The following is a 27,480-nucleotide window of genomic DNA, read 5'->3' on the forward strand; positions in this document are numbered from 1 at the left end:
TGGAATAGAGAACTAATTTCAGGCAAATAAAAACTACAGCTTTAAAATGTTTTTTTTTTTTTTTTTTCTGACTATACTTGTAGAAATTCAGCTAATAAAGAAGAGTATTTAAAAGAAAATAAAAGCACATTTTTCAGAGGGAACTTTAGTTGTAATCTCACCTTTTAATGCAGGACTGTTTTTTAAAAGGGGCTTGTGGAACATGTGAATGAATCTGAATCTATGTAGAGAAGGTACTCTGGGTAGAAACCAGAATGACGAACCAGATGGAGTGGTTGTTTCTTAAAATCTCTGATGGATTCCAATATCCTTTTGTAAAGGAATAATTTGGAAATAAGACTCTGGTGAAGTCCCACAAGATGACTAGCTACCTACTATGCTTCTGTTCCCCAATATACTGAACCTCGATGGGGAAAGACCATATCCAGTCATCCTTAAATCTGCAGCATTTAGGTCAGAAAACACCTGGCATATGGTAAGCACTTAGATTTTGGGACTAGACTGATTACTAGTGGGAGATACGTTTCTTGTCTTCACAATTTATAAAGATGATCTCTAAATAATCTATAGAATACCAGGGGGAAATGCCAGCTATAAGAATTGTATATTGTCCCCTGGAGTAGATCTTCCCAATCCTGTATTCTTGCCTGAAAAATCCCATGGACCAAGGAACCTGATAGGCTACAGTCTATAGCGTCGTAAAGAGGCAGACACAAGTGAGCACTCAGAATTGATGCGGAAAGCTTGGGAAGAAAAATAGCTGTCAGCCAGTGAGGGTCCCTGTGTGGCTGGTCCTGGCTGGAGATCCCTGATGTGAAGAGTGGAGACAGATGCTAGCTGTCTGCTGAAATTCAGAGGGCAGCCTCGGTGGTGGTGTGATCAGGCAGTCCGCCTCTGTCTGCTTTGTCCTTCTCAGATCTCTGTAATGATTTCACCTCTGAATCCTAAAGAATGCTTTTCTTGTTAGCATGGTTGTACCAGAAAGTGTGAGCAAGTATCTAGAGCTCCTTTCTGAAGCATTTTGCTGACCATATTTACTTCATTAGGCTCATCAGAAGTGTTGGTGCTCAGTAGAATTGCTAAGCCAGCAGTGTGTCTAAGGGAATGGGGGAATCCAGGCCCTTCAGAGGTGCCCTTGTCCCCCATACCTGTCCACTGGTCTTTCCTGAAGGCAGGTGGCACCTGGTGGGTCACTGACCTGAGCCAGGCCTCGAGGGCTGCCGCTTCTCTCTCCTTCATGCGCTTCTCAAATCTCTTTTTTTGTTCATGTTACTCTGCTTCTTTGGTTTTCTTGATTTTTGTCCTTATATCAATGTTCATTTCTACTTCTGCAATTTGTCTTTTATTATTTTTCCTTTCTTTTTTCTCTTATGCCTTACTGTTTCCCCTTTTTGAACAGAGACCCATCAAGAGGGAAGAGTTAAACAACAGTAAAATGAGCTTTACAATATTAAGTTACTGTGCTGTTGAGAGTGATGGAAAGATGGGTTTTTGGAGTCATACTGTCTGTTAGAATCTAAGTTTTGTCACTTCCTATGTAACTGTGGGACAAGCTATTCCAGCTCTAAGCTTATCTCCCTTTGCCCCCCACCAGTCTATAAAACGGGATATAGTATAATAATAGTACCCAGCTTACAGTGCTGTGAGTTTTCAGTGATATAATAAATCTGAACCTCTTTGCACTAGCCTGGAATGGGATTTTTCTCTATTATTAATATTTAGCAACTGTGGTAGCATTTTAGCATCAAAAGAAACTTTCAATTGTATTAAATATTTGTCATCTTCCTTTCTACAAGGTAAGTTCCTACATTTTCACCTCTATTTCTTTCACAACTAGACTTGTGTCCAGCAAATTAATAATCAATACATACTGACTGACTGAATAAGTGAACAAATCTGTTCCAATACCCTTATTTTAGGAATGAGCTATCAAGTTCTAGAGGTACTGCATTTTCCTCAAGATTGGTGACAAAACCAGAGCTAAAACAGAGGTCTCCTAACTCCCACACCAGTGTCCTTTCTGAGAAGACTTTGTCACTGTCTCAATATTTATTTTGTATGGTTATTTCCTAGGAAGCTGTATTGTAGTATAAGACAATGTGCTTTGATAATCAGCCAAATGCTTAGATAAAACTCCAGCATTCTTATTAACATCATTGGCACCTGCATATCTTCTATATCCTCATCTGTAAAGTGAGAAAATTTCTACTTTATAGAACCATTATAAAGATGAATTGTGATAATCCATGTAGAATGTTTAGTACTATTTCTTTGCTGCTCCCCACCACCAACTTTTTAGTTTAGTTAGACTTATTATACATTCAGTCTTACCTTGTTTTGCATTCTTTCTTAAATCTTCTGTGATCTTGAATCTTCTGTGATCAGGCTTTTGACTCTCATCACTCCGCAGCTCACTTAGTCCTCATCTGACTTCACCTATGAACAGAGTTTGACAGCTACTCATGCAGTGCTCCTTGATACAACTTTATCTCCTACGAGGTCACTCTTAGGGTTCTTCTTCTACCCCACTGGCTTGCTCCTTCTCAGACACTTCTCTTGGCTCTTCTCATTTTTCCATCACTATCTTCTGACCTCATTGTCTGTTTTCATTCTCTCTCTGGTTCAGCTCCTCCAGTTTCTGGTTTCAGATATTATCTAAATCCCCTTGACCTTCAAATGTATATCTCTAGCTTAAACCTCTCTTCGGAATTTCTGATTTATGAACCTAACTGCCTACTTAAATTTCAACTTACAGGTCTAATAGATTTCTCAAACTTATCTTGTTCTAAAATAACCTCCACATTCTTTCCTGCAGCCTCCAACTATATACTTCCTATAGATCTTCACATCTCAGTGCATGAAGATTTTATCCTTCTAATTGTCCATGCCAAATGCTTTGGAATCTGCTAGATTCCACTCTCACTCTATATCCTGTCCATTAGCACATCTTGTTGCCTCTTTCTTGGAAATGTATCTGAAACTGAACAGGATTGCTGCCACCATCTCAATATGAGACACTGTCATTTCTCACCTGGAGTATTGTTTAAGCTTTCTTAAACAATCTCTCTTCCTTAAACGAGTCTATATCTAACCATGTCCTCTGTCAGTCTACTCTGTATGTATCAGGTAGAATTTTACTTTTAAAGTATATGTCAGAGTACTTCTTTCTTCTGCTCAAAAACTTCCAATGACTTCACATCTTTTTCAGGCTAAAATCCAGAGTTCTTTCTATAGCCTACATACACCTGCACGGTCTGCCTGCTTCCAACCTTTATATTCTTGCGTTTTACCCTCCCCGTTTTCTTACTAACTCCAGCCACATCTTGCTGTTTCTGGAATATACCAAGTATGCTCTTGCCACTGGGCCTTCATACTTTTTTCTCTTGCTCAGCAACCCTGGAACCAGCTATGAGAAAATTCTGGTATTACCTGATTTTAGAAAGCTAAGAAGTGACATAAGTTTATGTGTATGTAACACTCACAACCAGTCTCAGGTAGCATTGAATATTCAAATATTGATATTTGTGAGTGAAACATTAAGAATATCTATGCTAAGTGGTATAAATAAAGATTTAAAATCTCATTGTCAGTTCAGGTCCAATTTTGGGACAAAATGAGGTCAGTTCAGGTTTTGTTGCCAAATGATTTACAAAAAAATAATCTTCAGAGCTTTGGGGATTTTAGAATTGCAGATGAGAGATTTTGGATCAGTAACAATACATGGCTTGCTCCCTTATTTTTTTTCAATCTTTATTCGATGATCATTGGTTAGTCAGGGGAGATCTCTATCTAATAGGCTTTTCTCTTTTAGAGCAAGTTTGGCATGCAGAAAGTGTCCAGTTAAAAATTATTGAAAGAAGAAATGAATCTCAAATCATTTTTTGCTCAAATATATATTGTTTAGGAGACAGTGTGACCAGTTTAAGAATAGCTGACCATTATCAAAAACAAAGCACTGTTTGATTAGTGATAGTTAAACACATATTAGTATTTGAAATATCAGAAATACTTAATGACTGAGTCATCTACTGACACAAAACCCATTATCTACTTTAGTGCCTGGCAGCCTAATCAGTTGGACTCTGTTTCATTGACCTGTTATTGACTTGTCATATAACTTTGTCGGTTTTTAGTATAATTTCTTCGTCTTTTGATCATCACCCTGTGTCTTAGAGCATTTTCTAGCAGTTGATCAAGGATATTGCCACTAGTTAAATGTAAATAAAATAAAAAATTTTGCTACTCATAATATAAAGTATCATGTATAAAATTAATTGAAAAAAAAAGTCCAAAACTTCCATTAAAATCACTTGAAACTCTAACACTCATTTATAACCCTTATATAAATGAAATCACTTCTCTCTAAAGAAAATGTGAGTAGTAAAGTGCTATATTGGTGTTTGTCTTAGTTTTGGTTGAGTATCCACAGAAGAAAGTTAGGTGTTAGTAGGAATTATTGTAGTACCACTTTTCCTAGTGTTTCTCAAACAAGAAGATTTTATGTCCTTTCAGAAATTAATCATTTTTCTCTTCTCTCAAGCTTTGAGACCATAATTGTATTTAAATTGCTAATCTGTTTTGAAGGATACATCATAAATTGCTTAACATTTATATTCAGTCAAATTTGTAATTTGTATAACACTTGCAGAACATTTGGAAAATTGAATATAAGAAAATGGAAGTGTTATTAGAATTTTACTGTATTTTAAAAAGTTGGCTCCCAACCCCCAGACTGAAATCCTTCTTCAGTCATGAATTTTTATTGCTTTTCTCTCATAGATTAGATAGAGCAGATGTGATTTTATTTTTTAATCCACATTACAGGGAGAGCTTTTTTGTTTGGGTTTTATGCAAAGGATTTTATTTTTTATGGTAGTCATACTTTGATTGCTTAAGAAAATGCTCTTTTAAATAGGGGTAGTGACTTATTTGCATCCTTAAACTTAGCAAACATGCCTTAGGTAGTCGGTGTTTTTGAAGGTCTTTATATCTGAACACCATGGCTGATATTCAACAGTGCTGTTGAAAGAAATAAACATAGATGCCTCTTCTGCCACAGAGGCACAGGTGGACATCTTGGTGGCAAGCTTCATGCCGGGTGACACATGGCAGAACCCAACTGGGGGCAGAGAGCATGCAGCTTGATGCAAGAGTCATCTTATGTCTACTTCGCTGTAGATTTCTGTTTTTCTGTGGAACAGGCATCCTTCAAGATGTTTACATAGTATGGTATTTGCTTTTTATTAAATGTTTCTTATCATTTCTTAAAAATAGTCAAAACCCGGTCAGCACAGTCTGTTCACAAGCCAGGGTTCCTCCACCCTGCCCCTTGCTATCTATATAAATGATATTTTTGACTCTGTCCTTTATAATGTTGGCACCCTGTGCATATTGGATGTAATCAGGGCTGAAAGGAAACTTGAATCCATCTGGAAGCAATAAACTTTTCTAAAAGACTGCACAGTGTTATTTAATCCTGTGACTTCTTACTGTGAGTGAAATTAAGGCTTGATGCAGTTGTGTCACATCGCATTGATATCAAATTTATCTTTCTAAAAAAATTACTGACAGTAGTATTTTAGTGCAGTGGAGAAGATGGCTTGCTTTAATCCTACAAGCTATTTTGCTTCAATTACATGTTATATGGTGTAACAAAATATATACTTGATGAAAAATTGTTTTCTCTAAAAGTTTCATATTATCAAGTAATACATTTTTACCTTTACCTTTGACCTTTTATGATAGTACTACTTGTGGTACCTTTTATCATATAGTACTAATATCATGTGGTACTAATCATGTAGTACATAATAAGAATTATTATGACAAAAGGCATGGAGAAGAAACTATTAGTTTACATTTATTTAATTGAGAGCATAGCTGAATAAATACCATATATATAGAGTGTATATATAGAACATTAAAGTCAAACATTGAGCTTATTTTCATATCACACTCTTTGAATCAATTTCAGGCTTTTTCAGAAAAAAAGTGACTTCTAACTTCTACTCCAAAATAGCTTTTAAAATTTCATTTCAAATAGGTAGTAGAAGATCATATTTTGTGTGTGTAGGAGCCTAAATGGTATCAACTATCTAGCATAATTTATAGTTTTTGTATGTGTGTTTATTAAAACATAGTTTTGTTTTTTATTTTTACATTTTGCCTAAGTCCAACTGAAGATAAATGTAAAAGGATATTTGACTACCTTACATTGGTAACTTCATTTTAATATTTCTTTTGTGAATCAATTCCCACTGAATTTACTCATATAGAGGTTTTGAATGCCAAAAAGAAAGCAGAAACCTAACAATGTTTGTCAAGTATATGCTTTTATGCTTTTAATGGTGGAAATGAAATAAAGCCCCACATCACCCATGTGCCTAGCATATTAAAAATAAACATGAACTTTGTCTTGCAAGTTATTAAATTGGATTTTTAATAAAACTGATCAGCTACATTAAAATATTTCACTTTTCCTTTGTCTCCACTAAGACTAGGCCTGCAAATATTTTTAGAATATCTCAAACGTGTATTTTTTGAGATGTAATTGACATGTAACATATATATTCGATTTAGATGTTTAACACAATTCAATACTTGTTTATATTTTGATATGCTCTCCACAATGTCTAATTAACATCCATAACCAAACATGGTTACAAAATTTTAATTTTTATGATGAGAACTTTTAAGATCCACCTTTCAAATATGCAATAGAGTATTATTAATTATAGTCACCATGCTGAGTGACTGTATCACCATCGCCATGACTTACTTTAAAACTGGACAGACATTTTTGCCTTTTGACCTTCCTCACCCATTCTGCCTACCCCTTTCCCCTTGCCTCTGGTAACCACCAGTCCATTCTCTGTGAGCTTGTGGGTTTTTTTTTTTTTTTTTTTTTAAGATTTTTAAAGATTCCACATACAAGTGAGATCATACAGTATTTGTCTTTTTTTGACATCTCACTTAGCATAATGCCCTCAAGATCCATCCAAGCATTCCCAAAGGCAAGATTTCCTTTTTAATGGCTCAATAATATTCCACCATGTATGTCTGTATGAGAGACATTTTCTGTATCCATTTATCCATCATGGACACTTAGGTTGTTTCCATATTTTTTCTATTATGAATATGTTTGTATTTAAGTTTACTTTTGTCTGTTCAATATAAGTAGCTTCTGGCAATTTTTTTTTTATTTTCTCCCCTTGCTTCCTTCACATACACAGTGGTTCCTTGACCACAGGTGTGCCATTTCTATCATCCGGAAGGTAGACTAATGATAAGTTCAAGTGTCCTGGAGGCTGGTTAGGTGAATTTCTTCCAGTTCATTTTGGATGATCAGGATGGTGGCATTCTGTTCCTAGCTGTCTTGGCTCCTCAGATGAACTTTCCTTTCCTGGTACTAAGATCAATCTTTATCAAGTGAACATTATTGCTTTAGTCTCATGCAATGGGTCTACTTCCTTCCAACAATACAAATCTGCATGTGCTAATTTCAGACAGCCTGGATTTAGATTAGTTATTCTGAATACTTTTTTGGCTTCTTAGGATCAAATAATGACAGTCTTAAAGGTAAAATTGAGCCACAGTCAGCTCCCGGTCTTGTTTTTGCTGACTGTAGAGAGCTTTTCCATCTTTGGCTGCAAAGAATATAATCAATCTGATTTCGGTGTTGACCATCTGGTGATGTCCATGTGTAGAGTCTTCTCTTGTGTTGTTGGAAGAGGGTGTTTGCTATGATCAGTGCATTCGTTTGGCAAAACTCTATTAGCCTTTGCCTTGCTTCATTCTGTACTCCAAGGCCAAATTTGCCTGTTACTGCAGGTGTTTCGTGACTTCCTACTTTTGCATTCCAGTCCTCTATCATGAAAAGGACATCTTTTTTGGGTATTAGTTCTAAAAGGTCTTGTAGGTCTTCATAGAACCATTCAACTTCAGCTTCTTCTGCGTTACTGGTTGGGGCATAGGCTTGGATTACCGTGATATTGAATGGTTTGCCTTGGAAACAAACGGAGATCATTCTGTCTTTTTGAGATTGCATCCAAGTACTGCATTTCGGACTCTTTTGTTGACTATGATGGCTACTCCATTTCTTCTAAGGGATTCCTGCCCACAGTAGTATATACAATGGTCATCTGAGTTAAGTTCACCCATTCCAGTCCATTTTAGTTCGCTGATTCCTAGAATGTCGACATTCACTCTTGCCATCTCCTGTTTGACCACTTCCAATTTGCCTTGGTTCAAGGACCTAACATTTCAGGTTCCTATGCAATATTGTTCTTTACAGCATTGGACCTTGCTTCTATCACCAGTCCCATCCACAACTGGGTATAGTTTTTGCTTTGGCTCCATCCCTTCATTCTTTCTGGAGTTATTTCTCCACTGATCTCCAGTAGCATATTGGGCACCTTCCAACCTGGGGAGTTCCTCTTTCAATATCCTATCATTTTGCCTTTTCATACTGTTCATGGGGTTCTCAAGGCAAGAATACTGAAGTGGTTTGCCATTCCCTTCTCCAGGGGACCACACTCTGTCAGACCTCTCCACCATGACCCGTCCATCTTGGGTGGCCCCACACGGCATGGATTAGTTTCATTGAGTTAGACAAGGCTGTGGTCTGTTATCAGATTGGCTAGTTGTCTGTGATTATAGTTTCAGTGTGTCTGCCCTCTGATGCCCTCTCACAACACCTACCGTCTTACTTGGGTTTGTCTTACCTTGGACGTGGGGTATCTCTTCACGGCTGCTCCAGCAAAGCACAGTCGCTGCTCCTTACCTTGGACAAGGGGGATCTTCTCACGGCCGCCCCTGCTGACCTTGAACATGGAGTAGCTCCTCTCGGCCCTCCTGCGCCCGCGCAGCAGCCGCTCCTTGGAGGTGGGGTAGCTCCTCTCGGGCAGGGCCCCTGACCTCCAGGGTGGGGTAGTTCCTCTCGGCCAGCTGCCTCTGACCTCGTGCGTGTGGTAGCTCTTCTCGGCCGCCGCCCCTGACCTTGGAGGTGGGGAAGCTCCACTCGGCCGCCGCTCCTGCGCTGTCGCAGCCTGGCGCTCTAGGTCGCTACCCCTGACCTTGGGCGAGGGGTAGCTCCTCACGGCCTCACTTCTGCACGGTCCGTCGCAGCCGGCGCGCCATGAAATTGAAAGACGCTTACTACTTGGAAGGAAAGTTACGACCAACCTAGATAGCATATTAAAAAGCAGAGACATTGCTTTGCCAACAAAGGTCCATCTGGTCAAGGCTATGGTTTTTCCAGTGGTCATGTATGGATGTGAGGGTTGGACTGTGAAAAAAGCTGAGTGCTGAAGAATTGATGCTTTTGAACTGTGGTGTTGGAGAAGACCCTTGAGAGTCCCTTGGACTGCAAGGAGATCCAACCAGTCTGTCCTAAAGGAGATCAGTCCTGGATGTTCACTGGAAGGACTGATGCTGAAGCTGAAACTCCAATACTTTGGCCACCTCATGAGAAAAGTTGACTCACTGGAAAAGACCCTGATGCTGGGAGGGGTTGGGGGCAGGAGGAGAAGGGGACGACAAAGGATGGGATGGCTGGATGGCATCACCGACTCGATGGACATGAGTTTGAGTAAACTCTGGGAGTTTGTGATGGACAGGGAGGCCTGGCCTTCTGCGATTCATGGGGTTACAAAGAGTTGGACACGACTGAGCGACTGAACTGAACTGAACTGAACTGAAAGGTAAAACGGAATGAGAGTGGTATTAAAGTGAGCCTTTTAGTGTCTCTCAGTAGTCAAACCTTTAGATTATTTGGAGAGTTGAGGGGAACTTCACCATGACTACTGTGAGATGATGGGGGATGAGACCTGCATAGGTAGGGCATTGATTGCTAGTAATGGTGGAGGTGAAAACTGAGGCATTATGACTCTTTGAGGTCCTCAGAAGAAAGGAGTATCAGTGAGTCAGCTTGGACTGTGAAATATAAGGGCATTTACCAGGCAGGAAACCCATACACAGGCATTGTCCTTAGATGCTGACAATAGAAGCCATCATTGTGGCTTAGTCCTGTTTCCACAGTCCAGCAAGTTCCAGGCCAAGAAAGATGAAGGACTCCTTAACCTTTGTTTCTCGTAGAAACAGTTGTCTATGGAGATTGCTCTATTAATATGAGCATTTTAATACCCACACAGAAGTGCCTGGAATGTCAGTGTTCAATCTTGTTAATGAAATAAACCTTTGAATTTATTCTAAACTATTATAGTCTGATCTTTCTCTAATCCGTCCCCTGTTGCTGTTTTTTTAAACCACCATTTAACTTATGTGGGAAAAAATATATATAACTTAAATTCTCAAAAGGCTTTGAAGGACCCTTGTGCCTTCCCCCCTGTGAAGTTAGGAACCTCTAATATGTGACTAGACTTCAGCTGAGTAGTACTGGGCAGTAGGAGTTCAGAGGGACTGGAAAATGAGGGATGTTTCTTGGAGGAGGGGCTCCATGAGCTCTGACAGATGGTTAATGTTTGAAAAGTCTAGAGTCAAGAAGGCCTTCCATTTGCTGGGAAATGAAGGAGCAAAGGTTCAGAGATTGAACTGCATACACCATAATTAAGGTATTATCTGATTGATGGTAAATACAGTCAGTAGCAAACTTTTATAGGACACCTATCCTTCTTTGAAGCATTGAGCTGGGGTTGGACTCAGAGATTAGAGATGAGGAGGACAGTGAAGATATTGTTGAAATAAATTACTGAGAACTAGAAAAAGGAAGACTGATCACTATACTTCTGAGGCTCATGGGGAATCTGCACACGGTCATTTAGTAGCATATATATGAACTATAATCCTATATGAATTGATACACATAACTGGTAATGCCAAAAAAGACTAGATTATAGGATTAAGATGAATTAATTTTTATTATTATTTTTTAAATTTATTTATTTTAATTGGAGGTTAATTACTTTACTGTAGTGGGTTTTGCCATACATTGACATGAATCCTCCACGGGTGTACATGTATTCCCCATCCTGAACCCCCCTCCCACCCCCTCCCCATCCCATCCCTCAGGGTCATCCCAGTGCTCCAGCCCTGAGCACCCTGTCTCATGCGTCGAACCTGGACTGGTGATCTGTTTCACATATGATAATGTACATGTTTCAATGCTATTATTTCAAATCATCCCTCCCTCACCTTCTCCTACTGAGTCCAAAAGTCTGTTTTTTTACATCTGTGTCTCTTTTGCTGTCTCACATATAGGGTCATTGTTACCATCTTTCTAAATTCCATATATATGCGTTAGTATACTGTATTAGTGTTTTTCGTTCCGACTTACTTCACTCTGTATAATAGGCTCCAGTTTCATCCACCTCGTTAGAACTGATTCAAATGTATTCTTTTTAATGGCTGAGCAATATTCCATTGTGTATATGTACCACAGCTTTCTCATCCATTTGTCTGCTGATGGGCATCTAGGTTGCTTCCATGTCCTGGCTATTATAAACAGTGCTGCGATGAACACTGGGGTGCACGTGTCTCTTTCAGATCTGGTTTCCTCCGTGTGTATGCCCAGAAGTGGGATTGCTGGGTCATATGGCAGTTCTAGTTCCAGTTTTTTTAAGGAATCTCCACACTGTTTTCCATAGTAGCTGTACTAGTTTGCATTCCCACCAACAGTGTTAGAGGGGTCCCTTTTCTCCACACCCTCTCCAGCATTTATTGCTTGTAGACTTTTGAATAGCAGCCATTCTGACTGGTGTGAGATGGTCCCTCATTGTGGTTTTGATTTGCATTTCTCTGATAATGAGTGATGTTGAGGATCTTTTCATGTGTTTGTTAGCCGTAAGATGAGTTAATTAAGCTCATATTTTCTGTTGGTCTCTGAGAATAGTATTTATGTTGGTGCAAAAGTAATTGTGGTTTCAGACCCTGGATTTTAAGTCACTATAACTGGGTTCAAACACATCTTTATTAATCAAAGTAGGAACCACTACAATCAGCACATTTTTGCCAGTGAGAAATAACTTTATTCCTGCACCAAAAAAAAATCCATGCTTTGGGATTTGATGAACTCTTGGAAAGCATTTTCTGTGTTGTCCTGATTGTGAAAGCATTTTTCCTGCACAAAGTTGTCAAGATGCTTGAAGAAGTGGTAGTCAGTTGGCAAGAGGTCATGTGAATATGACAGATGAGGCAAAACTTTGTAGCCCAGTTCATTCAGCTTTTGAAGTGTTGGTTGTGTGATGTGCGGTCAGGAGTTGTCACAGAGAAGAACTGGGCCCTTTCTGTTGACCAGTGCTGGCTGCAGGTGTTGCAGATTTGGTGCATCTCATCCATTTGCTGAGCATGCTTCTCAGATGTAATGGTTTAGCCGGGATTCAGAAAGCTGTGGTGGATGAATTTGGCCGCAGACCACCAAACAGTGACCGTGACATTTTTTTGGTGCAAGTTTGGCTTTTGGAAGTGCTTGGGAACTTTCTCTGTGTGACCACTGAGCTGGTTGTCACTGGTGGTTGTGTAAAATCTGCTTTTTGTCACATGTCAAAATCTGATCGAGAAATATTTCATTGCTGTTGTGTAGAATAAGAAAACATGGCACTTCAAAATGATGATATTTTTGATTTTCGGTCAGCTCATGAGGCACCCACGTATCAAACTTTTTCACCTTTCCAGTTTGCTTCCAGTGCCAAACAACCATAGAATGGTTGAGATTGAGTTCTTGGGCAACTTCTCATGCAGTTGTAAGAGGATCACCTTCCATGATGCTCTGTTAGTCGTTGTCAACTTCTGATGGCCGGCCACTACACTCCTCATCTTCAAGGCTCTCATCTCCTTTGCAAAACTTCTTGAACCACTACTTCACTGTACATTCATTAGCAGTTCCTGGGCCAAGTGCGTTGTTGATGTTGCTAGTTGTCTCTGCTGCTTTATGATCCACTTTGAACTCAAATAAGAAAATCACACAAATTTGCTTTTTGTCTAACATCAATTCATTAGCAAAAGACATAAATCAATGAATGCACCTTAAAATGATGTATAATGTAACCACATTTATTTAAGAATGTATTCTGATATCATATGGCAAAGTTCAACAGTGCAGAACCGGAGTTACTTTTGCACTAACCTAAACACCATTCTCAGAGACTACCTATTTATGAATGTTTTCCCTAAGGAGCAGAAATGTAAGTAGATGTGTAAAATGACAGGGGCAAATGTAGAACTAGATAATATAATCAGGTAATACACAATTCCAAGAGATGCACATGAGTGCTCTTACTGAAGTGGAAATGACAAAACCCAAACAATTGCATGATAAATTCATGCTATAGAATATGAAATTTTGAATTGCTCTTTTAGTTCACTAGGTTTCATATGTAGCAGAGACTTGTTGCATAGACAGTCTAAAAAAATTAGTGATAAAATCTTAAACTGATACAAAATGATGAAAGATAAAAATGCATAAATCATGACATTTTTAGGCTGCATTTTCTTAAGCTTAGGCCTGTCTTTACAACATTATAGATAGGTCCAGAGTTTCTTGAGCTTTTTTGGTTTTGGAAGCCCTTTACACTCTTAAGTTGTTGAAAACCACAAAGAGCCTTTGTTTATATAAGTTAATAACCCCTGATATTTACCATGTTAGAAGTTAAACATTTAAAATATTTATTAAAAATAACAGTAATAAGTCCATTGCATTTTAACATAAATAAGGTTTGGACTAAAGATAACTATTTTCCAAAACAATAAAAAGATCAGTGTCATTTTCTTGACTACAGTTTGCAAATCTTTTTTATAGAAGACACAGTATTCCTTAATAGAAAGATTTAGTAAAAGACAGCTGAGTTTTCAAGATTGCTTCTGCCTTCAGTTTGTTGTGAATGTATTTGTTTTTGTTAAAGTGTATAAGAAAAATCCAATTTCACACAGATATTTGTTTAGAACAGGAGAAGTATTTTAATAATGTTTTCAGGTAATTGTGGATATTTTTTGATACTACAGTAAAACTTGGTAAGTGCTAATTTCTTAAATGTTAGTTACAAAGCAGAATCTGTAAACATATCAATTAATCTTCTGTAGTTTGCTATTTGAAAATTTATTGGTCTGTCTTGCACTTTGAATCTTTAATTATGCATAATTTTATAATATCCTGCATTGAGTATTTGGAAAAGTTGGTCTACTGAGTTATATAGAGCTTCCAAATGTTGACACATTTAATTATATAAATATTTAAACTATCAGATATATTAACATCACTGCCAATCTCAGTATAAGATTCTTTAAATATTGGGAAGCTCTCAAGCTCACCGTGGCAGATACAGGTTTTTCAAAATTCTGAGTTTTGCTTGAAAGTTCGAATTTTGTCATTGACAGCATTCTCAGTTGTTTTGCTTGAGTGACTGGCTCACTTTACTCAATTCCCAGAAAACATTTATCAAGTACTCATACTCGCATATAATACTTTGTTAGTCCCATCTTTCAAGCAAAAATGGTTTTCCGAACAAAATCGAGCTAGTCACAGTGTGAATGGTATGAGTTCTTTTCCTGGGGAGAACTATCACTTTTATTTGTAGCTGAAATGCTTTTTGGTACAATTCCCATTATCACACATAATACATATAAAAAAGAAATTACTAAAGGGTAGAGATTTTAAAAATTAAAGTGTTACTACTTCATCAAGGACAGTTAAGTGATACTTTTTTTTTTTAAACTGTGAGTTTGAAGTGATGAGGACTGCAACAATTATTAGTGAAATTTAGTGTCACTTCCTTGATTCATGGTGACACTAGATGTTTTAACCACTATTTCCTTTTCACCATCCATGCAAATGTCAGCACAGTGAAAAAGGCAAATAACATCTTTAGTATTTTTATAAAAATCATTTTGATCTTCTATGCCTTCTGAGAAAACATATTGAGAATATTTAAATAGTTGCCTTAATTTGTCAATTTTGCCAAATATTATAATAATAACATTATAAGTATGAACATTTATTAATGGTTTAGATTTAGGGAAAAAATTGATTTCTAAGAGCTTGCTATTGGGAACATGAGTTCCAAGAAAAGAGCTTAGAATAGAAATTTGTCAAAGTCAACCTAAATTTTCAATTATACTATTTTTAAATATACTGATTTTATGTGGTATTTGTGATTAAGCATAGACTATGTAATTTTAAATTGTTATTATCACTTTGTAGCATAGACATTCAATGTTCTGAATAAAGAATTATATATTTATTGTCTATATTTCAAATAATCAAAGAATAATATTTACATTATTTGACTAATCAGTTCATTTTAGACTTTATGCAAAAGTACCTATGTATCTTTGGGTGCTTAAGTTCTTAAGAGAAGTCCCTAAGCTGTTTATACATGATAGAAATAACTAGAAATAAGTGGGAAAAAATTGCAGCTAGAAATTGAGCATTAACTTTTTTATTTGGTATGACAAAAATGTGACTTTTTGGTGTTCTTTTACAAGATAATTCTATTTCTTGTCATTCTTGACAAGTGTTTATATTTAGGAACTTAAGCTTTTATGCTAACAAATGTTAAGTCAGAATTCTTGAGGATTGTAATGCACTGTGATGGTTTTTCAGTAAATTACTGGAGCAGCCCTATTTATTTAAACCCTGGTTTAACCTGATTATTAACAATTAAATTGTGTTTTCTTCTTACAATTAAAGTGTATTCAAATTTATTGGTCCCTTGCTTCACAGATTTATCTCAGTATGTGGTGTATTCAAACAGAATTTTGTATTTTTAATTAGGGGATTAGATAAGTCATTCTGAAGAGCCAAAAAAAAAAAAAAGGTAAGACATCACATTGCTTAACCATCTAATATACCATAAGTGTGTGTCTGCGCTCTGTTGTGGGAGCTGTCTACCAGGCAGCCTTGTTTTTTGGGCAATATTTTAAAGAGTGGACATGTGCAGGAACTGGGAACACAATTAGCGCCAAGCAGATAAATCCAGCTCTAATCCTGTTTACGGTCTGCATCAGACAGATGTGCCAAGATTGATTTAGACAAGCCCTGGGCTTACAGTAATATTTTTAAAAGTGCCATTCACTGTTCTATTTCTGTTAAACCTTTGCTAAATATTCTTAAGTGATGTTGGTTTTACTGTTCTTGTTAGCCACCTTAACCTACTTTAAGCAGGTCCTGCTTTGCTCTCATGGTGACAGGGTAACCTGCCAGGAGAGGTTATCTTTATTCCCTGTAATTAAATTGACTTTTCCCCCCAAGAAAATACAACAATAGGAAGTGGGTGCTGAATTAAATAAATAGCATGATATCCAATAGACATATACTTAAATCCTGTGCTGGAACAGATGGTCCCCAGCATCTCTGTAAGTAATGTGAGAGGACAGTTAATGTTCTGAAACAACTAGCTATCACCAATATGATCCTAATGAACCAATAGATTTCAAATAATAAACCACATGCCACAAAGAAAAATTGCACATCATCTGTAAGGTTTTAATGCTCCTAAACTGAGAAAAATGTCTATAGATGATTTTCATATTTTTCTAATGTTATCAAATATCAATTTATGGATAAAGTTTGACTTCATATTTTTTACCAATAAAGGTATGTTTTAGCATTAAAGTAAATTAAAGTTACATTTAAATTATATCCCTAGTATTTTTTTTAAAAATTTTAGCTCCTCTTTTACATACTTAGGTTGTGCATGGAAATGTGGCTTTTGCATACAATTATGAAAGCATTAGCTTTTATTCATGGCGGAAACTGGTTATCCTGTTAACAGAGGTTGCTGTACTGTGATGGAAGTGGCTATCTTACAGATGAACTATTAGGCAGCGATAAAAGACCTAAATATGTTTCAGCATTTATAAATAAAATAGTTTATAAACCAAAAGCAGTATTTTTCTGATTCACATAGAGAATAAGAGTCTGAGTCATTCTTAAGCTTTTATTATAAAGAGGTATAGATAAGTGGTTGATTTTTATAGACCCCAAAATAATAGTCTTCACTCTGAATATGGTTTCTTTTTTTTCTCTTTAATATTTCTCATAAATATTTGTAATTTCTAACTGTGTCTCAAAGAGTTAAGTGTTTTGGTGTGGGGGTAGAGGGGAAACAATGACCTTCTTAGATTTTCAGCTTATCCTCTCAGACATCTCTAGAACCTTCAGCTCACTGGGGGTTAGCCTGAGGGCTCTCCACCTAGAAACCTGAGGACCCTTTGGCCTTAGCTCTCTTTCAAGTCTTGGAAGCTAGTGTCCTGCTACCCCACAGAGCCAGCTGGTCCGCCGATGCTTATATCTCACGAACTTCAAAAACAAAACAAAGACAGACAAGCACCATCTAATCTGATAATGGGTAAACAATGTTTAGACAGTTCCAAGCCATTAAATAAAACCATTTTAAATTCAAGTTCACACAATTATAATGAGTTTTATTCCTAAAGACTATATTCAGAAGAAAACATTTTTCTATAAAACTAGTTATATACATGTCTTTGCATATGTTAGGAAACAGTTTTGTTTAAAATGAGGTGTATCCTGTGATTAGAGAGAACTGGGCTGATTTACTCATGTTGTGTAAATGAGTGACGTTGCAGAAATGAATAACAGACCAGAATTTCTATGTAGGAAATTGGCACCTGAGAGATTCCTATAGCTGCTGAGGAAAATAGATTGCTGAAGAACATTTGCCTATTGTTAGAAATTTGTAAAACAAGCAAAAACTATTTTATTCACAAATCAGTTATCTTTATTTTCATTTCAAATGAAAACAAAATGTTTGTTGTAAATCTGTGGTTCTTCCTCTTAGTTTCCTCTTGTCACACTGGCGAAGAGATCAGGCATGTGAAAACCCCAAATTTGAATCTGTGGGCAAATGTGGGAACAGATTAGAAGTCCAAGCCGGGAAAGCAGGAAATACCATTCAGAGTTACAGGCCTTTTCAGAGTTTTCAGTTCTGTCAGCTCCTGGTTGCTACAGTCTAACCTTCCATTTCCTTGAAGGTCACCATGAAGTTTTGAATGAAGTACAATTGACTCTTGAACAACATATGTTTGAACCGTGTTTGTCCACATATATGCAAATTTTTATCAGTAGTAAATGGTGCTTGTTTGCATTCTTGGATGTGGAACCATGGATGGAAGGAACCGTGAATATAGAGGGATGGCTATAAATTATATATGGATTTTTGATGATGAGGATGTACCTTTAAACAACCCTGGGTTGTTTAAGGATCAAGTCTACTAAGTTAAGACACATGAGTGGTTTTGCTGTTTTCCTAGGATCTTGTTAGAGACGGAGCAATGGCTTGTCTACTGTTTTAAGTTTGACTAGAATAAAAAACAGATCCAGAAGGTCAGATGAGTGTGTGTTTACTTCAAGAAGGTCGTTACTTCTGTGCAGTGTTGGTAAAGACCAGTCAAAGTACTTGGGTTTAGATCTTGGATCTGGCTTCTACCAGATGTATGACCATGGACAAGTTACTTAATGCTGTGGCCTGAATTCCTCGTTTTTAGAGAAAAGGGTCTACCTTGGGTAGTGTAAGGATTAAATGAGATAATAGGTGTAAAGTGCTGAGGGCAATGTCTGGCATATAGCACATGCTAATTAAATGTTAGCTTCCCTTATGTTTTAGAAAAGGAGATTTTAAAAATTAAAATGAGTAATATGACCAGGAACTATTTTAGGATGAGCAAGAAAACCATCTTTTTCAGTTGATTACAGAAATATTTCCATTGTAGGAAAATTAGAAATTCATATACGCAAACTAATTCACAATCTCATTCTCCTTTCAAGTTTTCATATGCATCATCATACATATGTGCATATGGAAATACATTCCACATACATTATGCATTCAATAAATATATACAAAACAGTAATGGAAATGTGGTACACTGTTTTAGACACTTTTCTAGTCAGATTTCTACATTTTAATGACTGAATAGCATTATAGTATATGAATATGCTTCATTTTCCAAAACCAATACTCTGTTAGGTCACATTTAGGTTATTTCCAAGTTTCACTCAAATAATGCTTGGGTAAGCATTCTTTTAGCTAAATTGTGCATATTATCTATTCCCTTAGGGTAAATTCCAGGAAGTAAATTGCTCGATCAAAAATATGCATATTTTAAAACATTTTCCCTTTTCTCATTTTAAAAAACTGATAAAATATAATGCTGATTATAGAAAGGAAGGTTTATAAGTAAAAATTAATCTTATACTCCTTTATATCTCTGTTTTCATTGATAACCACTATTTGTTATGTGTTTTCTGCATGGATTTTTTTCTCCTTTTAATGAAAGTGAGATCAGCCTCTCAGATTATTGTCATTTGCTTTTTATTCCACTTACTCATACCTCTTAACATGGATGTCTTTCCACCTCAGAACACAGGGTTCTAATTTTCTCATTGTGAGTTGCAGAAGATTATGATCAAGCAATTCTCCTATTGAAGAAAATGAATACTGCTTCAAATAGTTTTGCTATTATAAATACTGCTGCAATTAACATTTTGAAACCTTTTGATAAGTATTCCCAACTTGTTCTCCAGCAGTTTCCATTTTTGCATTCCCACCAGCACTGGGACTGGTTCCCTTTGCCCACACCATCAGTGAGAGTTATTTTTGATCTTGTGCCAATCTAAAAGGCAAAAAGTGGTATCTTGTTGTTTTAATTTGCATTTCTTTGATTACTAATTAGATTGAACTTTCTCATATGTTCATTGGTCAATTTGCATTTCTTCTTTTGTGAAATGCCTGCCTGGGTCTTTAATGTACTCTTCTACTGAAGTGTTTCTTTTCTTGATTAAATAGATTATTTAACTGTCATATGTTGCAAATATTTCTTCCCAGTTGGATTTTGTTTATGACTTCTATTTATGGGTCTTTAGGACTTTATTGGCATTAAATAACCTTTATGTTATGTATCTCAGTCTCTGTCTGCCTTTATTGCCGTACTATGGCTTTACTAATTTATGGTTATATAAAGTTCTTTGTAATCTAGGAATATTAGTGTATATTATGAAAAAGAGATATTTCTTTTCTTTTTTAAATATGAACCAGTTCTAAGTCATCTTTTACTAAATATTCCTCACTGATTTTGGATACTACGACTATCACATTTGTGACTTTTAAAATATTTGCAAATGTTTCTTTGGACCATTCATTTATCTATTTCTAGATGTTTTAATTATTATAACTTTACAAGATTTTATCTGGCTGGGTATGTACTTCTCATTACTATTAAAACATTTTTCTTCATTATTTATTCCAAGAAAATTTACAAATCATTTGATAAGTTTCCTTGCTCCTTACATCAAAGAAAATATCATTTAGATTTTGATTGAAATTGCATTATAAGTAGTAATAATGAGAACACTAGCATAAAAATAACGTAATCTTGGAACTTGATATGCCTTCATTTGTCTCTCAATTTATTTTGTATGGCATTTTCTACCCAAACAAGTCCAGGATCATTTTGATAAATTTGTTCCTGGATAATAATTTGCATAGGGTCTCTTTATCCCCAATATCTTTTCTTTCTAGATATTGATATATTTGTAACCAGCTTCCTTATTGGATATTCTTATTAGTTCTAATGATTTCAAATAGATTCTTTTGGGTTTTATGAATATATTGTGGTACTGTCTATAAATAGCTATAGTTTCATCTCTCCCTCTCCCCCTTCCACCATCAGTTGTCTTTATTTAATTTTCCTTGTGTGTGATAGTGAGCAGAATGTTGAGAATAGTAAGAGTAATAATAGGTATTCTTGCCCTGTTTCCATAAACTCTACTTTTTACTACTAAGTTGGATCTTGGTTGTTGTTTTAGTATCTTTAAATTTGCAATTACAAGAGATTTTAAGTAGGAATAGTCATTGAATTGTTTACTGCCAAAGTAAAGTACACATGGCCAGGAATTCAGACTATAATACAGGACTTTGAGTAAAAAAATACATATTTTATCCTTTTCATTTTTTCCCCTCAGTGATCCTTCCCTCACTTCCTACCTACCCCCTTTGGCGGTCTTATTTGTTGTATGTTTGATTACATAAAAATTAAATTAATGTGAGACACAAGCTTATAATGAATATTTTAAGATTGTGCTCAGTTGCTCAGTTGTATCTGACTCTTTGCTACCCCATGGACTGTAGCCCACCAGGCTCCTCTGTCCATGGGATTTCCCAGCAAGAATACTGGAGTGGGTTGCTATTCCCTTCTCCAGGGGATCTTTCAAACCCAGGGATTGAACCCTTGTCTCCTGCATAACAGGCAGATTCTTTACCATCTGAGCCACCAGGGAAGGAACTTTAGGCAATATACATACCAAAATTGGAATACCAGGCCATCTTACCTGCCTCTCTGAGAAACCTGTATGCAGGTCAATAAGCAACAGTTAGAACTGAACATGGAACGACAGACAGTTTCCAAATTGGGAAAGGAGTACGTCAAGGCTGTATATTGTCAGCCTGCTTATTTAACTTATATCAGAGTACATCATGCAAAGTGCCAGGCTGGGTGAAGCATAGACTAGAATCAAGATTGCTGGGGGAAATATCAATAACCTCAGATATGCAGATGACACCACCCTTAGGGCAGAAAGCAAAGAGGAACAAAAGAGCCTTTTGATGAAGGTGAAAGAGGAGAGTGAAAAAGCTGTCTTAAAACTCAACATTCACAAAACAAAGATCATGGCATCCAGTCCTATCACTTCATGGCAAATAGATGGGGAAACAATGGAAACAATGACAGACTATTTTGGGGGGCTCCAAAATCACTGCAGATGGTGACTGAAGCCATGAAATTAAAAGACATTTGCTCCTTGGAAGAAAAGCTATGACCAACCTAGACAGCATATTAAAAAGCAGAGATATTACTTTGCCAACAAAGGTCAGTCTAGTCAAAGCTATGGTTTTTCCAGTTGTCATGTATGGATGGAAGAATTGGACCATAAAGAAAGCTGAGTGCCAAAGAATTGATGCTTTTGAACTGTGGTGTTGGAGAAGACTCTTGAGAGCCATTTGGACTGCAAGGAGATCCAACCAGTCTTAAAGGAAATCAGTCCTGAATATTCATTGGAAGGACTGATGCCAAAGCTCCAATACTTTGGCCACCTGATGTGAAGAACTGACTCATTGAAAAAGACCTTGACGCTGGGAAAGATTGAAGGCAGGAAGAGAAGAGGATGACAGAGGATGAGATAATTGGATGGCATAACAGACTTGACACACATGAGTTTGAGCAAACTCCAGGAATTGGTGATGGTCAGGGAAGCCTGGTGTGTTGTAGCCCATGGGGTTGCAAAGAGTTGGACACAACTGAGTGACTGAACTGAAACAAAAGATGTGATTTTATGTTTTGCCTGTAGGAGGAATGTTAGGCAGCTAATAATTATCCACGCTGCACAAACATATAAATAAATTCTAAATTTGCATTTATGTAATATTCTAATTTTATGTTAAATTTAATATTCAATAACATATAAATTTTAGGGGGAAAAACTTCTAAACATGATATTTTTCTCTCCAGTACAATTATTAAAAAGGAAAGCACGTTCCTATCATTTCCTCTACCTTAGTTCAAGCCTCATAGACTGGTTTCCATCCCTTCAATGTCTTGCTTATGTTTTCTAAATCTTTATCCTGATGACATAATCATCTTTGCTAAACTAAATTCCAGGGTGAAAAATGTACACCACCTTGGGATCAATGCTCAATGAACAAACTCCCAAGTGTAGCATGAAGATTTATCATGGACTCATGATAAATCTGGACTCAGACTTCCTCTTCTGCACCTTGTTGGGAGCCTTCCCAACTTCGGTTCAGGTGTCCTCAGCCTTTAGGGGAAGTGGGTCCCAACGCACCCCCTGGGAAGGGTCTTGATTAAGAAAGTAAGTGTTCCAGGTGAAGTATAACATTAGGACAGTGAATAACAAAAAGTTTTAATCCTTGTTCAGGATTAAAACATGTTGAATCTCTCATATATGCACACCTCTTTCCATCCCACTGGATTTGAATAGAGAACCAAATTCAAATTCACTGGTGATCATTGTACAATGATGGAAAGGACCATATTTAAGATGAAGCCAAAGTTCACGAAAGAAATACCAACATACAATGGGCACAGTGCAGAGTGACACACTTGTGTGTGTGTGTGCGCTTGTATGTGCTTCTAACTTGCCTGTCTACTCTCTCTCTTGCGCTGTACACAGAAATCCATTATTTGCCTTCTCTAACTCTGTAAAACTGTCTAGTTCAAATTCTTTTCTTGGGTTTTCCAATAAAAATTAATATGACCCTCTGAGATACCAGAATTCTTTTATGTATATCCCAATTATATCTACTTTAAATATCTATTTTAATCCCTAATAAATTAATGGCCACTCCAGAGCAGGTAGTAGAACTTCTCTCTCTTGCATTCTGCATAGTGTTTAACACAAAGCATTCAACAGAAGTTTCTTAAACTAAATGATACATAGTTATATCCATGTTAAACTGTTTTGGATACTAAATCAATGAAACAAAATAATTCAGTGTTATTGTGTTCACCAGTAAATTTATCCCACTTTTCATTGACTCATCCTAATGTGAATTTCAAACTTTTCCTTCTGCTAATCCTTGAAAATCTTCAGGGAAAGAAACCTGAGGTCTGAATCATTTCTTTTTCTTATAAATCACCTTCAAGGAAGCCAAAAACCACAAAGATCAAAGATAATTCCTTCATTATAATTTTGTTTTGATTCAGAATGTTCATTGCAGTAGATGCCTTTTCGGGTGGATGACCTTCCCACAAAGATTATTGTTCTTCTTCTTTAATTTCCTTCTATCCCATCCATCAAGTCATGAGATGTAGGTTTGTAAACAACAGCGACACAGTAAGATTCAGGTGGATCTTTCTTTTTAGATTGGTAGGAATTCATTATGTTTTCTACTCACGGCAATCTCACCATTTCCTTTTTGCACATGCACCTCTTTACCAAGAATGTACATTTTCTTTCCCTTTCATGTTGCCTTCAACAGCCTGCCTCAAACTTACTTATGTTAGTGAATCCTTTTCTTTCCATTACTTTACTCTGTCCCTGTAAGTAACAGGAAGCCTCTTGCATGATACTAATTTAGTATTACTGATATGTTGCTTTGTTTTTGTTCCTGGAATTCTTCATACATTGAATATTCTCAGATTCTGAGTGTCCTAGGCCTTGTGTGGCAGGGACTCTCTCCCATTTTTTTCTATGTATAGGATAATGGACCTAATTTTTCTTTTTTCCCCTCCTCATCTCATATAGGACTTGACAAAGCATAATCAGTAAAATTACAGATGATAAATATTTTCTGAGTTTTCACTATTTTTCGTACATACAAGAATATAAACACAATGGTTTTGTGTTATTAAATTAAAAGAAATTTTAATTTCTTTTCAGGTGATTCCAAGTATGATTTTCTATATAAAGAAGAATTTGTTGAACTCAAGGACATATTCTCTGTCAAACTGAAACGGCGTTATTCAATTAAACAGCAGAGAAGTGGTACTTTATTAGGAATCACTCTCTTCATATGTTTGAAAAAGGAACAAAATAAATTAAAGGATTCTACTCTTGATCTTATTAATTTAAGTGAAGACCACTGTGACCTATGGTTTAGACAATTCAAGAAAATTTTGGCAGGTAAGTACTCCTTATGGAAATTTTTAATGAGTCTAGTTTCCTTGATGTAGGTTATAAATCTAAACATGGTATTGTATTTACCAATATAGTAACCTTTAATTATATTGAGGTTGTTTACTTCTATTTCTAGTCTGTTAAATGTTCTTAGCATGAAAGGTGTTGAATTTGGTCACATGCTTTGTCTACACTCAATGAAATAATCATATAATTTTTTCCTTTCATTCTATTAATGTGACTTTTAATAGGTTGAACCATACTTGCATTCCAGCAATAAATCCCAAATAGTCATGGTATATAATTCTTTTAATATTTTACTGAATTTGGCTTGCTAGTATTTTGTTGAGGATTGTAACATTACTATTCATTAGAGATATTTGTGTGTAGTTTTTATTTATGTACTTTTAGTATCTTTTTCTGACTTTGATATCAAGGTAGTACTGACCTTGGAAAATGACTTAGGTAGTAACTGTTGAATGACTGCTTCCATGAAGAAGCTTTGATAATCTGAAATAAAACAGTTCTTAAATAATATTGTTTTCTTGGGAGCTGCTTTTAAAAGGATATTTATTTTTCTATTAGTGTTTCTTTTGAGCTTATATTAGAATTTATTTTTCTTGAACCTACACATTGATAGCAAGTGAATATATATACTGGATAACTTGAGAGTAACAGTTTTTATTAATTGAAATATAATTGATTTACAATATTGTGTTCCAGGTCTACAGCAAAGTGATTTGGTTATATATATGTGTGTGTGTGTGTGTCTGTATATTCTTTTCCTATTGTCTTCCATTGTTGGTTATTACAAGATCCTGAATATAGTTCCCTGTGAAATATAATAATTTACTGTTTAGTTTATATATGGTAGTGTGCATCTATTAATCCCATACTCCTGATTTATCCCTCCCCCTTCCCCTTTGGTACCTATAAGATTGTTTTCTATGTCTCTGTGTTTCTATTTTTTAAATAAGTTCATTTGTCCAGTTTTTAGATTCCACATAATAAGTGATATCATATGGTATTTGTTTTTCTCTTTCTGACTTACCTCACTTAGTATGACAATCTCTAGGTTGATTCATGATGCTGCAAGTGGCATTATTTCATTCTTTTTTAATGGCTGAGTAGTATTCCATTACAAACATACATATATAAATATACACACATTTACACATATGTGTCTGTGTGTATATACACACACACACACACACATATATATATACACCCAGGTGGCACTAGTAATAAAGAATCTGCCTGCCAATGCAGGAAACTTAAGAGACTCAGATTTGATCCCTGGGTTAGGAAGATCCCCTGGAGGAGGGCATGGCAACCCACTCCAATATTCTTGCCTGGAGAATCCCATGGACAGAGGAGCCTGGTGGGCTACAGTCCGTAGCATCACCCAGAGTTGGACCTGACTGAAGTTAGGATGCACGTGTACACACACACACACCCATACAACCCATGTCGTCTTTATTCCTTCATCTGTTGATGGACCCTGAGGCTGCTTCTGTGTCTTGGCTGTTATATATAGTGCCACCATGAACACTGGGGTGCATGTATCTTTTTGAATTAGAGCACTTAGCTTTTCTTCATGTATGCCCAGGAGTGGGATTGCTGGATTAGACAGTAACTCTGTTTTTAGTGTTTTTAATGAACTTCTATACTGTTCTTCATAATGGCTGCACCAATTTACATTACCACCAACAGTGTAGGAAGGTTCTTGTTTCAACACACCTTCTCCAGCATATATTTGTAGAGTCTTTGATGATGGCCATTCTGACCTGTGTGAGGTGATACCTCATTGTAGTATTTGTATTTCTCAAATAATTAATGATATTGAACATCTTTTCATTTGCCTGTTGGCTGTCTGTATGTCTTCTTTGGAGAAATGTCTGTTCAGGTCTCTTGCCTATTTTTTGAAAGTATTGTTTTTTGAAACTGAGGTGTATGGACTGTTTGTACATCTTTTGCAATTTTCTCCCAGTCTGTAGTTTGTCTTTTTGTTTTGTTAATGGTTTCCTTTGGTGTGCAAAATCTCATAAGTTTGAGTAGGTCCCACTGTTTATTTTTGCTATTATTTATTTTGCCTTGAGAGACTGACTCTATGAAACATCAGTGTGATTTATGTCACAGAATGTTTTGCCTATGTGCTTGCTATTCTAGGAGTTTTGTGGTGTTGTGTCTTATATGTAAGTCTTTAAGCCATTTTGAATTAAAATTTTGTATATGGTATAAGGGAGTGTTCTAACTTCATTGATTTATATGTGGCCATCTAATGAGAATAACAGTTTTTTGAAGATAATTTAAATTATCTATATTTCAGGGTAGCTTTTCCTAAAGGTAATGTCCAGAGAAAAGACAAATGTTTTCTAGAATATTATGTCCTTATGAATTCAGTGTATCTTAAATTTTTGAATGATATTTATACTTTACATATTAAATAAAATGTACATGAATACACATATAAAGTTGGACTGTAAAGAAAGCTGAGGGCCAAATAATTGATGCTTTTGAACTGTGGTGTTGGAGAAGTCTCTGGAGAGTCCCTTGGACTGCAAAGAGATCCAGCCAGTCCACCCTAAAGGAAATCAGTCCTGAATATTCATTGGAAGGACTGATGCTGAAACTGAAACCGCAATACTTTAGCCACCTCATGTGAAGAACTGACTCACTGGAAAAGACCCTGATGCTGGGAAAGATTGAAGGCAGGAGGAGAAGGGAACGACAGAGGATGTGATGGTTGGATGGCATCAATGGCTCAATGGACATGAGTTTGAGTAAACTCTGGGAGTTGGTGATGGACAGGGAGGCCTGGCGTCCTGTAGTCCATGGAGTCACAAAGAGTTGGACACAACTGAGTGACTGAACTG

The 27,480-nt window shown here is 36.4% G+C and overlaps 1 protein-coding gene across 1 annotated transcript in view; it reads left to right on the top strand.

Annotated features, from left to right (window-relative positions):
- CERKL (ceramide kinase like) overlaps positions 1 to 27,480 on the top strand; it is a 127,639-nt gene that overhangs the window by 27,900 nt on the left and 72,259 nt on the right. The window contains exon 2 of the mRNA XM_061135007.1: positions 24,368 to 24,610. Within this exon, the coding sequence (XP_060990990.1) occupies positions 24,368 to 24,610 (243 nt within the window). The remainder of the gene's footprint in view (positions 1 to 24,367; positions 24,611 to 27,480) is intronic.

The sequence above is a fragment of the Dama dama genome, chromosome 33, assembly GCF_033118175.1.
Source record: "Dama dama isolate Ldn47 chromosome 33, ASM3311817v1, whole genome shotgun sequence".
Taxonomy (NCBI): domain Eukaryota; kingdom Metazoa; phylum Chordata; class Mammalia; order Artiodactyla; family Cervidae; genus Dama; species Dama dama.